The sequence below is a fragment of the Leptonychotes weddellii genome, chromosome X, assembly GCF_054177405.1.
Source record: "Leptonychotes weddellii isolate Sample4059 chromosome X, ASM5417740v2, whole genome shotgun sequence".
Classification (NCBI taxonomy): domain Eukaryota; kingdom Metazoa; phylum Chordata; class Mammalia; order Carnivora; family Phocidae; genus Leptonychotes; species Leptonychotes weddellii.
The window spans coordinates 26,991,308-27,007,430 of NC_138385.1; the positions used below are offsets into that span (position 1 = coordinate 26,991,308).

General features: G+C 37.4%; 1 protein-coding gene across 14 annotated transcripts in view; it reads left to right on the forward strand.

Annotated features, from left to right (window-relative positions):
• The window catches only part of KLHL13 (kelch like family member 13), a 199,358-nt gene that overhangs the window by 166,825 nt on the left and 16,410 nt on the right, over positions 1–16,123 (forward strand). For all 14 annotated transcript variants that reach the window (XM_031030912.2, XM_081808357.1, XM_031030915.2 and 11 more), the window contains 2 exons: positions 7,561–7,693; positions 8,246–8,442. In XM_031030912.2, the coding sequence (XP_030886772.1) occupies positions 7,561–7,693; positions 8,246–8,442 (330 nt within the window). The remainder of the gene's footprint in view (positions 1–7,560; positions 7,694–8,245; positions 8,443–16,123) is intronic.

The following is a 16,123-nucleotide window of genomic DNA, read 5'->3' on the forward strand; positions in this document are numbered from 1 at the left end:
GCAGAGGGAGAAGCAGGCTCTTGGCTGAGCAGGGAGCCCGATGCGGGGCTCCGTCCCGGGACCCTGGGATCATGACCTGAGCTGAAGGCAGACAAGTAATGACTGAGCCCCTCCATTTATGAGTTTTAACAAATACATTGTTTTTGTGTAATCACCACCACAGTTGATACAGGACTGTTCTGTTGCCCCAACGTACTTTTGTTACTGCTTGGTAGTCACATTCATCTCCGCCTCTAAACCCTGGATACTACTGATCTGTTTCCTGTCACAGTGTTTTGTCCTTTTGAGAGTATTACATAAATGGCATCGGACAGTCTGGAAGCTTCTTTTTCTTCGTCTAACATCTCTGAGATCCATTCACTTTGTTGTGTGTATCAGTAGTTTGTTTCTTTTTATTGTTGAGAAGTATTCCATGGTGTGGAGCTTTGCGGGGTCTCTTTTCCATGCCCCTCCATCTTGACCATCTCCCCAGTACTGTCCGGTTCTCTAGGGCTCTCTTTGTGGTCCTCTGGCCTGAAAGCTGGGTTTTATTTATCCTGCTCTGCCATACACTGACCGCCACTGAACCCAGATCCTGGTCCAAATACAGAGAGGTATTTATTGCAGAGGAGTCACAGGTCCTCTGATCAAAGAGGAAGCTGCTTTTCCCTCGGTTCTCGGCATTTGCCACCCCCACTGTCACTGTTGCCATCAACACAGCCTTGGAATTGCCTGGAGATTGGGACTCAAAAGAGCAGAGGGAAATACAAGTAAAATGGATTTTCTCCACTCTCTCTGAGCTTTGGGAGTTTCCTCTGTCTGCTCCCAGATGACTGCCTCCAGGCGACATGGTACCTTAATTCCAGGTTGGGATATATTGGGGGAAAAAGTAGGGGGTAGGGTGGAGGGCTCACCATCAGTTTGGTCATACTTTGCATTCTAGTTTCCTTCCCCAATTCTTTTGCTATTATTAACCTATTTTTCATTAACTTTTAAGCTTTGTGTGGTAGTACCAGAACAGCATTTATTCTGGGGCAAACTACTTCCCAGTACTGAGGCAGATGCTTACGAGTCCTCTGCCTAAGGCCCTAGAATCATAAGGTTTCCATTTTGGTGGTTTGAATGAGTTATGCTCAACCCTTGTGAGCCTTGGTGTGTTTTCTTGTGTTGCTTCTGGGTGGTTCTTTCCCCAGACAAATACACTTATCACTACTCACCTGAATACTTGAGGGAGACTTTTTAAAATTTTATTTCATTTTATTTTATTTGTTTTTTGATCTCCGTAGCCTCCTCTCTATGCAGATCTCTTCTCCAGTGTTCTGCCCTACACACCTAGCTGTCTTAACTCCCTCAACACTCACCAGGAGAGAACGCTGGGCTTCGCCTGCGTTCCTACTCTCTATACCTCTGTCTTGGAAAGTCCAGAACAATCATGGGGCTCATCTAACTTGCTTCTCATCTTTCCCTTCTCCTTCGTGCAGTTTTAAACTTTTTTTTTCATATATTTTGTCTGGTTTTAAGTTGCTTCAAGAGGTAAGGCAAATCCAGTGCCTGTTATTTCATCTTCGCTGAAAACAAAAATCTATAGGATGTAATTAAATGCTAAATTGTGAGACTCCGACTAAAGGTGCCTGATTATTTTGGAGATTTGGTTAGAGGTAGCTTTACAAAGGAGGTCAGATTTGAACTAGGCTTTGAAGGAGGGAGGATATTCTGTGTGAAAACTAATGGCATAAATAAAGGTATTAGAAAAGAGGTAAGCCTGGTTTTTACCAATGAGCCAGTCTAGACAACAACCTGATAAAGTGGGTCAGAGTACTTAGGGAAATAATGAAAAATAAGGTTGAACCGTTGAGCCGGGGCCAGATTAAATAATCTTTAAATTCCAGGGGTGGCTGGCTGGCTCAGTTGGTAGAGCGTGCGACTCTTGATCTCAGGGTTGTGGGTTCGAGCCCCAGGTTGGGTATAGAGATTATTTAAAATCTTAAAAAGCAAAACAAAGCAAAAAATCTTTAAATTTCTATATTGTGATATAACACTGATAGAAAGCCATTAGAAGTTTTAAACTCCAGGCAGTGTCATATAATAAGAGCACAGTTTAATTCATATTAATACAAACTTTTATATCCAGTCTGTATCTCTCTTTTGCCTTAAACATGCATCTGTTCCTTTTCTGTCCTCAGAATTAAATGAAGAACACTATCATAAAAACGTGGATATGGTATTGTTTTGATCAAATACATTACATTTACTTAAAGATTGGAATAAGCCCATTCCTTAACCTTTTCTTGAGTTCCTTTATCTTTGTTTGTAAAACATATTTTCCATTAATAATCTTTATTGTTCTTCTCAGGATGCATTTCCTTTTTATCTCACTTCCTTTTCAAAATTATACTGATCAAAACTGATACAATATGCTAGTAAGTTACTTCCAGTGCAGAATTTAATGGAAAGATTTGCTTATCAGATGGCTTTTTAATACCCAAAATTATTAATCTTTTTTCAAAATGACATTATATTGAATGTGAAAGCTATTGACATCCAACCAACTTTTGGTAGTAATTATTTGTAGCTCATATGGTTTCTATACTGTAGTTGTGTAATGTCAACACATATCCCCTTCTGTTTTAATGTGGCCATTTAAAAATTTATCAAACTCATTTAAAATGGCTCAGTCCTTCAGGGTATTACATATATACCTCCCCCTACTGAATAGGATTTGAAGTTTTGATACATAGGGTAAGTTTAATAGAGGGAACTGAAAAAACTTTTTTTTTTTAATGCTCGGGGTTTTTTTTTTCCCCCAAAAAGTATGTGAAGAAGAAGAAGAAGAAAAAATAGATGTGGGGAGTTTTACAGGAGGGGGAAAGGGAAACATTAGAGTAAAGAAACCAAAAACAGATAATAATCTCTACATCAATGGAACCCAAGGCCCAGAAGAAATAGAAAAATAAAGAACTAAGATATGGATTGGGGCAGAAAAAAGTTTAGTTTAAAGCAACAGGAACCACTTTACAGATACTCTAAAAGACTCACTGGAAACTTGGCGCCATTTTGTGTAAAGCAGAGCTGTATCAGTGTTTGGTGAACTAGCACACAGAAAGAGACAATAGACTTTAGAGAATTTTGACGAGAGGAATGAATACAAATCTGGTGGAAGAAAACAATTTTATAATAAAAGGACACATTTTAAGTGTACACGGTATCTTTTTATTTATTTAATAAGTAATCTCTACACCCAACGTGGGGCTCAAACTCATGACCCTGAGATCAAGAATTGCGTGCTCTGCTGACTGAGCCAGCTGCCCATCAAGGCATCTTTGAGAGTCTTCCCAGAGTTAAATAGGGCAAGAGATTTATAAGAGTGAAAGCAAAAGGTGGATACATACAGGGCAAGTGAGAATTGTGGGGGAGAATAACCTCCCCTTTTCTTCGAATGTGTGCCTTCACAAGATTAGAGTATAAAAGTTGTTTAGAGAAATGACTGTCTTCTATACAACAGAATATGCTGTAGAAGGAACTTTAGTTTTTTTCTCTTGAGGCAGAGCTGGGATATACAGATAACAGCATGCAAACAAGATATTTCGAATCTGTATGAAAACAATCTGGATTGACAGATCTTATTTGGATAAAGATAGCAATAATCAGGAATAAAATGGGCAAATATGGAATTGGATGGTGGGATTGTTCATTTATGCACTTGAAAATAAAGTTTGTGAAATATACAGATAGGGAAACTACTTCATATGCAGTGAAAATAAATGCAGAACCTCACAGAAACAGACACTTTGCCAAAGGTAGATAAATTAAGCTTAGAATAAAAGATACTCAGAATGCACTCAAAGTGGTCTTGGAGCTTCAGCTTCCTTTCTTTGGGGATGCCAGATCATACTGATGAAGGGAGAGGATTTGTTTTTTGTTTTTGTTTTTGTTTTTTTTAAGATAGTGCAAAGGGCAGCAAAATGATCAGATTTGTGAAGCAGGTAAAAGCCCTTGGTGTCTTAGCTGAGCCGTCCAGATTTTGAGGATTGAGTATATACACCTCAACAAGCAGTATCTTAATAGAATATGGACAAAATGAGAAAGGACACAAATAATGATACAGGAAGCATTAGCTATTCCTTTGTTCGAAAGGAAAAAGAAGGAATAATAAGGAATAGGAATGGAGCCTACTTACATTACTCAATTCCCAGTATAAAATACTTGTAGGAATATTTTCAAGACAGAAGGGCTAGCAAATGAACTGAGGTTTTAGTTTGTTTGTTTGTCTCTTGGGCTTTTATTGTTGTTTTTAGTGGAAGAAAATAACTGACTGGATACGATCACTGCTTTTGACAGAATAAGTCATGATTGCCTTTCACAGATAATTATCTATATATACCTTAGAGAAGATTCAGAATTTTTTTTCATGGATAAAAATAAAGCAAGGTAGCATACAGTACCTAGTCTCACTCCATTGGTATTTTGACATCTTTTTTGCCAGTACCCAAGGTATAATCCATTTCCCAAGATAAACCATAGGCTTGAACTTGCCAGTAGCTATTCAAACTTTAAAAATACGTTTTCTTCAAACCAACAATTGCACTTTTATGAATACCTCCCACAGATCTACCTACACAGGTAAGTATATGTACAAGAAGGTCTGTTACAGCATTGCTTGTAATGGCCAAAGTTGAGAGATAGCCTAAGTGTCCAGAGGGGAACGGATGAATAATGAATGGTATGCTGCCATGAGGGAATACTGTGCATCCCCTAAAAAGAATGGAGTAGATTTGTGTGTATAGAGTGCTGTCCATTTTATGTGCTCAAGTGAATTTTAAAAATGCACAATAATATGTATAATATTCCACTTTAAAAAATCCTATTATACATACAAGCAAATGATACATTATGCATATGTATAGAAAGAGGCCTGGAGGGGCGCCTGGGTGGCTCAGTCTGTTGAGCACCTGCCTTCAGCTCAGGTCATGATCCCAGGGTCCTGGGATTGAGCCCCACGTCAGGCTCCCTGCTCAGCCGGGAGCCTGCTTCTCCCTCTCCCCCACCCCCCTGCCCCCTGCTCGCGTGCGCGCGCTCTCTCTCTAAATAAATAAATAAAATCTTTAGGAAAAAAAAAAGAAAGAAAGAGGCCTGGACGTATATATATTAAACTGTTAACAATAATTACTTCCTGTATGTAGAAATGGTGTTTTAGTTTTCAATTTATATCTTGTATTTTTATAACAAGCATATATTTAATTTTTTAAAAACCTGCAATTTATCTGAGGGAGAAAAAAGCCAAGCCTTTGTGAGTCAACCTTCCCCCACCCCCGGACCCTGGTTCAATTCCTCTTCTCTCATCTTAGCCATTACAGTTTAATACAAAGAAACACTGTGGGTGCAATTAGTTTTTATTATTGGGAGAAGTTTCCCAAATAAAGTGCCTGGTTTCTGGTTAGCTTGGCCCAAAACTAAAGTTCTGCTCAACATGACCCCATGGTTTTAAAATACCAAGTGGTGGCTTCTTGGCAAAATCAGAGTTGTTTGTTCCTGCAGTAACTGAACATAAATCAAACATATATTAAGTGCCAACTGTACCAGGCAGTGGGGAATGCAAACATGCTAGTCCCTCAACTCTTCTGATGGTTCCCACCATCTTCTTGACCATCCCGTCCCCACCCCAGTGGTCACTTTCAGTCCTTCCCGGTGCTGTCTACCTTTGAAAGGCAGTCCTCTTAAGCCTATTGCACTTTTGACTCCGTATATGAATTTTCAAAGAGCTACTCTTTGCCTTCTGCGTGAGACTATTCCCCTAAAATGGACATCGCTTTTTACCTTTACTTTTCTAAATAAGAGAGGCTGGAGATCATTTAGCAATGGGAAAATGGAAAATACCAAGGGTGGGGTATATAATGTTTGTGTTTATAGAAGAAAAGAGGCATTTGTGAAATATTTGATATTTGTGAACAAAAACATATGTCAGTCACTGTTGGAGAAAGAAAAATATGATACATAATCCTGTTCTAAAGTATATGTATAATGTATAAATATTTTTGGAATAAAAATATTTATATCTCTCTCAAGAGAGAAAGTGGCTGGATCACATTATCTCTTTGAAGTTCCAGTTCTGTAGATTCAAGCATTTTCTTTAAAAAGTAATTTAAAAATTATGATGAGAAGATGTTTAGACTGAGATTTATATTATACATATGTGTAGGATCAATATTTCTCAAACTGCATTCTTCAGTATGTCATGCCTTTTGCTTCTTAAATCCGTGAAACACAACTTTAAATAAAAGTTTTATTTGGGGTCATTAAAATGTGAAGGGGATGGAGTACTCTTTGCTGTTAGTTCTTGTTGTGTTACATTATTACATTACAATATATATTAGAAGGTAACTTGTATGAGGATCTTCATGATTTTTAATAATAATATATTACCATTTGAAACTATAGAGTAAATCTTGCTGAAATCTTCATTTTTGAGCCTGAGTATTAAATTACATATTGTCTCCCTTTTGTGCATTTTACCAGCCGATTATCATCTTAAAATGTTTCCTTCTCCCAAGAATAGACCAAAGGAACGTCTGCCTATTTGTCATAGGTTGGGATCATCACAGGAGTGAGTGGAAGAGCTAACCGATAGGCCCTCTTCTTGCAAGAGCCCTGTCCATCCCCTGAATCGTGGGTGCCAGCCTATTAATTCTCCACTGAACTTTAGGCATTTGGGGACAATTATGTCCCATGTCAGAGCTACCTGGGCTCTTTTTTCCAAAGGTAATTAAATTCCAAGCTTGAAACCTGAAAGATAATTGGCCAAGCAGCAGCAATGTGCCGAGTATAAGGATATCTAAGACAATCCCTAATTCTCAAAGAGATGGAACAATCTAGTTAGTAGCAAGGAATGCCTATCTTGCAATTAACATAGATTCTCTATACCTTTCTTTCTCAAAAAAAAAACAAAAACTAGGGGTGCCTGGGTGGCTCAGTCAGTTAAGTGTCCGACTCTTGGTTTTGGCTCAGGTCATGATCTCAGGGCTGTGAGATGGAGCCCCACATTGCCTCTGCACTGGCGTGGAGCCTGCTTAAGATTCTCTCTCTCCCTCTGCCCCTTCACCCACCCCCCGTGCTCGCTCGCTCTCTCAAATAAATAAATAAATCTCTAAAAGGCAAAAAAACCCCACAAAAACTATAAAAACAAGGTGTGTCCGGAATGCACTAGAGAAGAACTATAAACATATTATTGCAGAAAGCATGTTATCTCCCACCCTGATCCTGCACATGGGAAAATGAAAGCGTACGTGGTAATTTCTTTTCAAAATAAGATAAAGCCAATAGTTGTGTAAATAAGTGAATATATATACTCTATGCTCTTTCCATATGTGCTCTTAATCTGAATTAGTCTTCATTTTACCTTTTCCTACTGCGAATTAAATAGACATCGTCACACATCAAGTAAGTTGTTCAGTTTTCTTCTGAGTAATTATTCTACTGGTTTTATGTTCTAACACACCCGTTAATACATACACAGAATTTTAGTGGGCAGAAATCTGCATACCCATTTAACCTTGATTAGTGACTCAACTCCTGCTCTTGGCGTAGGGCTTTGACCAGCTTCGACTTGAAGGATTGCTTTGTGATGTGACTTTGATGCCAGGCGACACCGATGACGCCTTCCCTGTGCATAGAGTCATGATGGCCTCTGCTAGTGATTACTTCAAGGCCATGTTCACAGGTAAGTTAGCTTGTTAAATTCTGCACCCCCCCTTAAAACAATCTGAAAAATGCATGTTTACATATTTTTGTTTCTAAAGTGAAATTCAGTTCTTTTGATCTGTGTCTTTCCAAGAAGAAATCATCTCAAAAGGAATATACACCTGGTACGTGTAGTTGTAAGTGGTGCTTTTTAAACTTGGGAAATGAATGTGCCTTTTTCATACTTCTGTCCATCTTTGTTTCACAACTTCTCTTTTCCAGATACACATCTGAATGCTCTACTAGAGACTCTGGGTCTGACTAAGACAGTCTTTAATCCATCAAAGGATATGAAGTGACAGGAGAACATTTTGGAAGCACTTGCATTATATACGACTTCCATTAGTATAGAGATATTCCTTTTTAAGTACTCTCTTTTAACGGTAAAATATGCAGAAGTCTGACTCTGACATGAATGCTTACATAGAATAAAACTTTTCCTTGATTTTATTGCATCTAATTAGCAGCAGGAGTGAGTTTGACCTTAATTAAATTATCCACCCCCATTTAATTGAATGTCTTTTTCTTTAAGGTGGAATGAAAGAACAAGATTTAATGTGCATTAAGCTTCATGGTGTGAGCAAAGTCGGCTTAAGGAAAATTATTGATTTCATTTATACCGCAAAGCTTTCTCTTAACATGGACAACCTTCAAGACACACTGGAAGCTGCCAGTTTTCTTCAGATTCTGCCGGTTTTGGACTTCTGCAAAGTATTTCTCATATCTGGGGTAAGGCGTTTTCAAATCTTCAGAACTTTTCCTGCAGTATACTCCGGTGTAGCCTGTTGAAAGGCTGCTGAATTTGTTATGTAGGCAGGTGAAACTTCGGCCATGAGAGAGAGGGCTCAGGCAGTGTGTGTTCTGGAACGAAGTTGAGAGGGAAACAGTACAAGGTGCCATTTTATAAAATGGAATCACTTCATAAAAGCCTTCTGTGTAATCCCATGACATCAGACAGGAATAGTGTTTGCTAACGGTATATATGTTAACCTGTTTACTGACGTTATATATTTTAATCTGGTTTTGTTTGCCTTCATGATATTAGGCAGGCAGGCTTTCTTAAATGGAATTCCATGAAAATGTAATTTGAACTTCTGTAAGTCTTTTAAACTAGGCTCAGTAATTTTTTTTTTCTTCCTTAAATACGGGATCTAGGTCTTGAGAAGAAGTAACACGCTACGTGACAGCCTGTAAGATATAAGTCTTAGTTCCATAGAAACACATCACCTACTAAATCATTTTTAGCCTCTCTTAAGAAATAGGAGAGGGTACAACTACCAATCAGTGAACGCCTTAGCAGTCACATGGTTCCTGAAGGCCCTGCCCTATTTGAGACCCTTAAATTTGACTTCCGGGAAACAAAATGCTTTGGTTGCAAAGAAATATTGCCAAGAAGATTTCTACAGCTTATAGAGCTTGCTTTTGTGACTGAAAATTATGGCAGTGGTAAATTTTGATATATTTTCTGATTTATTAAATAAGTGGAGAATACATTTTTCTATAATTGATTTAAATTCATACCAGTTTTAATATTGGTGAATAATTGCTGTTGAGCTTTTTTAAATTTGCAGTTACTAAACCGGGAGCCCCGTTTTTAAAACCCTAAGTTTCAAGAGAACATGTCCTTAGTGCTTTTATTAATAAGCTATTCCTTATCTTACAGAGTCAGCCAACAGCTAATTTAACCGGGCTATTGAAAATATGTTTTGTTTCTGTGTTTCCATTTTAAAGTACTCACACGACTGCCTCACAATTATTTATAAACTTTAAAACTAACTGCTATTTTTCAGGGTTTTAAGGCAGTGTGGTGTTATAGAGTTTCGTGTTGTCCTATTCGCTATTGTATAAGTAGCCCGCATGAAGTTTGTTTATTTCCCATGATACTGTTCGTCGTCGTTACTGAATCTGAGCACTAAATTTCCTTTTAATTTAATCACACAAGGCCCTTCCCCTTAGGACCTATCAGCATCTCTCCTCTAGTTTTGTGCCACTGATACTATATGACAGCTTCATCTCAAGGAAAAAAGGAACTGAATTACATGTATTTTTTAAAGGTATCAAGTCCAACAATTAACTTAGTAATAACACTTAATGCTTACATTTATAGACTCTTAACATTGCTTTACACTGATCTCAGCAACACCTGGTCATCCTGAGCCAAACTCGGTACAGTGTGGTGATTCTTTGGAACTAATCATTAATAAGAGACATTTATTGTCGACTTCTTCTCTAATATCAGAATTTAGTACTTATAACTTTAGATATTGGTTGTGATCTGTTCCTTTACCTGAAAGAAAAGGACCAAATGGAATAAAGCATGATTTATGAAAAGTCATAAAAGCATACAGTTGTCAAAGTAACAGTATTAGAAAACAATTTTGTTCTAGAAAACTCTAAAACAAGTTTATTTAAAGATGACATCACAGTAATTTTGCAATAGTGATAAATTTTCTGTAATTAGAATGTTGATTCTTTCACCTGTTTGAAACATTTATTATAACTGTGTGTTTTACCTGTTTGGAAATTTCTTCATTTTTATGAACACTTAATATTGTCTTAAAGATTAAATTCTTCATTTCTAGTGTCCTCTGCAGACATCCTAAAACCCATTTCTAAAGGAGAAGAGGCTTGTCTCAGACAAAGCTTACCTGTGGTATAGTTTATTCCTCCTTCTCTTGGTTTTAGAACTTTCTATGAGCTCTGAGGAAACACCTCTTTTCTTAGCACCATTCTGTTTACCTGTCTTTCATCCTGTTTGCTAAGGATATGTCTGCATGATTTTACTGTGGAAATATTCCATCTCAGAATCCATGATGATTTTTGAGAGCAGTTGGTAGATTATTAGCATAAGGATTATATAAAATCCAACTTTTCCTTTATCCTTCTTTCATGCGTTCTATTTCTTAGTTAAATGTTCAGCCTTACTCTGTTTAACAATTTCCTATTTCCTTCTCAGCAATCAAGTGGATCAGGCAAAAGAGTAGCCCTTGGGTGTCTTTTCTACTTATAAGAACTGGAAGTTTCGAGATAATGTATTTTTCAAAGGTAGATTTGTTTTGAGTTTTCCCACAAGCTAAGTTTTATGGATAGTTTTTAAATAGAACAATCTCATGTTTTAAGGATTGTGTGCTTAAACCAAAGGTTTTGAGTGAATAGATTTATGTTTTTATTTTTATTTTTTTATTTTTTAAAGATTTTATTTATTTATTGGAGAGAGAAAGTAGGAGCAGGGAGGAGAGGGAGAAGCAGTCTCCCCGTTGAGCAGGGAGCCCGACACGGGGCTTGCTGGGATCATGACCCAAGCCGAAGGCAGACGCTTAACCGACTAAGCCACCCAGGAGCCCCAGGTTTATGTTTTTAATGATATGGTGTGATTATACTTCACATAAACAAGACACTACTTGGGTTTGAGCTTTTAGAAAGAAAAGTTAGCTTCCAGTACATCTATAGTCTATCCCATTCTTAACCATTTGTGTAGGTGAAAATGTGACTCAGCAAATAACTCACAAAACATTTTTATGGTAGTTTTGAGTGACAGCTTTAAAGATTTATTTATTTGAGAGAGAGAGAGTGCAAAAGGGGGGAAGAGCAGAGGGAGAGGGAGAGAATCTCCAGCAGACTCCCTGCGGAGCGCAGAGCCCCACTTGGGGCTCAATGCCTTGACCCTGAGCCGAAATCAGGAGTCAGACACTCAACCGACTGAGCCACCCAAGCGCCCCTTGAATGATAACTTTAAATACGATAATATAGCCACCCTCACCTTTGGTGAGGTAGAAGCACCAGTGTTCTAGAACGGAGCACCAGGCTCCATAGAACAAGAACCACTCCCCGGCCAACGTGGTCATCTTTTGCAGTAATGCTTTTCTCTTAAGGTATTAATTAGTATTATAGTTTATGGGATCTGGTGCTTTTGTTCTCGCTATGTCACTTTCTGGCCAATTGTAGAAAAGAAAACTATGAAGCGGATACAAAGAGATAAGAGCAAAGGATGTAAAGCAGAGTAGGTAAAACTGTCTGTTAAACTAAAAACATTCTCTTGTATATCATGGAGATGATGGAAAATTACCTTCGTTTAGTTACGGGCCGAAAAATGACATCTGTTTTTGTCTTTAGGACATTGTATAACTACAGCATGCTAAATGCTGTGCAGCCATTCCCTGATTTACAAGCAGGTTGTGGTTAAATTTTTTGTTTATCATTTGTCTGCTACTTGGAATGTGTGACATCTAGCATTTGCCCCACGGAATTACTGTTACGGAGGACTACAGGCTAGCAGCAAAACCCAATTTTTAACATAAGGTTGCTGAAGGAGGACATTTGTCATTGAACTGGAAATGTTATAATTTAAGTATACAGTTATCCAGAATAAACAAACCAGAATGAAAGTGGGCAAAAAAAACATTTTCTTTTTCTATAAAAGCATATTTAATCAGAGAAGGAAGATGCCATTGTGCTTTAGACTTTCTTTAAACTCATTTGAAGTTGTGTGTGTGTGTGTGTGTGTGTGTTTTTCCTTGATGTGTTTATAGCATTGGTTCCCCTTGTAGATTTATTATCACTGATCAGGGTGGGGAGGTCACAATGAAATGTAGAGAAATTTTATTGAGGCGACTGGGGGTAATAAAGAATTAGCGACAGTGGAAAACAAAAGAGGTGAGGGGCGCCTGGGTGGCTCAGTCGGTTAAGTGTCCCACTCTTGGTTTCGGCTCAGGTCATGATCTCAGCATCGCCGGATCAAGCCCCACATCAGGCTCCACGCTTAGTAGGGAGTCTGCTTGAGGTTTTCTGTCTCTCCCTCTCCCTCTGCCCCTCCCCACCCTCTCTCTGTCTCTCAAATAACATATATCTTTAAAATACAAAGAAAAGAAAGGAGGTGCATACGTGGGAGAGGTAAAAGGCAGAGAAAAGGAGTTCTCTCAAGGGAATAACGAAGGAAATCAGAATAAGTTATTGGAAAAGACAGTTTCTTTTGCTATTCAGTGATGATATCAGCAGCAAGCTTTGGGAATGTTCTTCTTGATGTCAGAATTTCCTGTATGGTAATTATGTTTCACATTCCTTGTTTGATCTAAATTGGATTTGCCCATAAAAATTAACAAACATGTCTTTTCAGATAATTTTTTTGCCTTTGGGGAGGTTTAATGCAAATCAGAGGAAAAATGGTATAGATAATTTTACAATGAATCAAAACTCTTCCTCCCCTCCCCCAACCAAACCATTCTTGACTTCCTTATTGTCAAGGCAGACATTCAGCGAGTAATACCCAGATACTCGTTGTTTATGGTTGAGCATCTATTCTCACTAGCTGGTACCCAGACTGTGCTGATTGTTAAATATTCTAAATATTATTCCTGCCTGTAACTTCAATCACCGCATTCTTACCCATCTGCCATGTGGGACTCCGTAGGGGAAGAAGAGGCCCAACCTGAGCTCAAACCAATCCATTCTCCCATGACCATTATAATACGTAATATTGTATCCAAGAAGGGACATGCATTCAGAGTGCAAAGCAGTAAGACAATTGGATCCCCCAAGCTGGAGACACACCATCAGTATTCCCCTCAGATGGCTGTTAGAATTTGAAGAAAGACAAAGACTGAGACAGAAAAGTTTTTGGTTTTTAATCATCTTTTTGTTCTTCTTACCAAAAGGTCCCTTCCCTGTGTCCTGTGATGTTCCCACCTGTGGAAGGAGGCCTGGGACAAGATGTCTCTTATATCCTCTGCCTGCCCCCCCACCCCCCGCCCCAAAGTAGCTTATTTGATTTCTTCCCAGTCTGTGGACTTGCTTTCTCTCTCTCTGCATTGGTTGTAGTTGATGTCAGGCTGCCATTTTAATAAACTAGATAGCACCAAGGAGAATCTGGTGCATTGACTATCTGAGGAGTCCCCCCCCCAAATCTGTCAACTAACTTCTTAGTCTTTGCTTTTCCTTGAGGGTACAAAAGCAGATACTCGTTTTCGTTTTTGCTTTTTTCCTAAGTGGAAGTTTATTCATGTAACGCATTGATCTTCAACAAAATAACATCACAGATTGCTGATGAAGCCTGTCATTAAAATATCATGTTATGGTAATGAAATGTTTGGGTGCATTGAGTGTGATTTGAACAATTTAATATAGTAGCAGTGAGTAACTATGTTAATGAGACTACCACTTTGAAAATTATGATGCCTGGAACTGCCTTTAGGGTGACCTAGGAAGGTTCTTTGATTACAGTAGAATAATTTATAATATTTTATATCAAGGAAAGCTAAATGTGCACTTGATTATTTTTAAAAGCAATTTTATTGGTTCTCATAAATGGTTGAGAAATTTTGTCCTTTTTTTGCTTCTCTATCCTTTAAAACACTAATATATATTTGAATTCATGTCTGTAATAACTCTTCTTTGGAATTTCGGCCAGGTTTTATATTCTTTTTTTTTTTTTTTAAAGATTTTATTTATTTGACAGAGAGGGACACAGCGAGAGAGGGAACACAAGCAGGGGGAGTGGGAGAGGGAGAAGCAGGCTTCCCGCGGACAGGTTTTATATTCAGATGAAATTAGAGTTCTTTCTACTTATGAGCTGTTTTTTTTAAAATAAGCTTTAAACTTCATATTTTATATTTCAAAATGTAATGTACTCTAATATATACATGAATTTCGTTAAATGTTACATTACTGCACGTATCCATTATTTAAATACTGTCTAGGCTAAATGTTTGCATATATGCTAACTGAAGCACTTTTAAGAATCATGACTGAGAGGTGGATGAAAATGAGCCATAATTGAATAATCGTGTATTTTTCCAAAATCGTTTACCATTATTCCATCATTTTGATCTGCTTATATTGTTAACTGTTATTCTAGACTTTGCTTCTATAATCCCTATAATCTATGATTAATTGTTTTAGCTTTGATGACACGCACTTCAAAAACAACTCATTTTCTATTACATAGTTTTTATCTGAGTTTCATTTTAAAATTAAGGGTTTGGTAATGTTTTATATTCAAAATGTATTGTATTTTTAGTTGTATCTATCATCACATCCTTAATTTTTATATTGCTGATAATTAGTGTTTAACCTTTGTTATATACCCACAGTGTGATACCTATAGTATGTGGGGTATAGAAAATCCTAGTCCTTCCATCAAGAAAATGACAGTTTGGGAGGTTATGAAATACCTTTCTCTGGTGATTTTTAAGAAAAGATTAGGCAGCTACCCGTATGTACTAGGTGGTCTGTCACAGTCTTTTGCAGTTTTGTGTATCTGTCTCTGAGCATACCGATATATAGAGGATATTTTCCAAATGCCCTTAAATCAAAGGTAGGTTTTTTTTTTATGCTGTTATTTTAGTAATTGTCTTCCTACTGGATAAAGTTGAAGGGGGAAAAGGGGAAGGAAGTAAATACCTTGATCCCATTTCTAAATTACACAGTTTGGTTTTTAATTTTTTATCTCTGTTTGTTTTATATGCTATAAATTTAGACTTATATTTGGTGACCAACAACTGATGGTATCATTTTGCCTATTTGAAGTACCCAATTTTTTGTCATTTTTATTTGTAATTGTATCTGTAATGGTGAGAATCTGCAAACTTGGGAATAGTTAATTTTGTGTTCTCATCAACTTTCGCTTATCCATACTAGTCAATGTGTTCAAAAGTGCAAATTACCCTTTGCTCTGGGGAAAGGCTACTTCTTTCCTGCTCCAGAAAGTGGACTCATTACCCCAGATACTAATTCCTGCCACCCAAGGTGATTTGGGCAACTGGGAATTCACTGTAACTTCATTTACACAATGAAAACTTTTATGAGACGCCAACCTGCCACGCCTAAAATTGGATTGAAATGTACTTTTTATTAACCACACTGGAAATCCAAGGTACTGAATGGTGTGAAACTGTGTATTTCAAAAGGCCCCTAATTTCTTACTTTATTTTTCCTACTTCTTCTGTGTTGCAATTGTGTTTTAACTATTTTTTAATATATAGCTATTAAGGATAATAAGCAATTAAAATTTTTTGGCGATTCCCATAAAGCAAACCAGCTGCTTAAAATTGTTCAAATTCTTAATCAATCTATGAAAATAGCCTTGTGTGTGTGTCTTAACCTTTGAGCTTTCAGTGATGATATGTCTTAACTGGGCTGATATTTTATGCAGAGGAGTAATTATTTTAGTCTCATTTCAGCTTTTAAATAAAAGGATAATACAAGGATTAGCCAATTTTCTCTTAATCATCAGCCAATCTGTTAACAATGCAGTTTCGTTCGTGAAGTTTACATGACATACGTGAATACACACACTGAGAAAATTAAGAGAAAACTGAGTCCTTTGCCTGTGACCTGCTTGTGTGTTTGTATACACACACAGGTATTTGTATGGTAGGCTTGTTTCAGTGATTTATTCCTTGCATAATATTTGCTG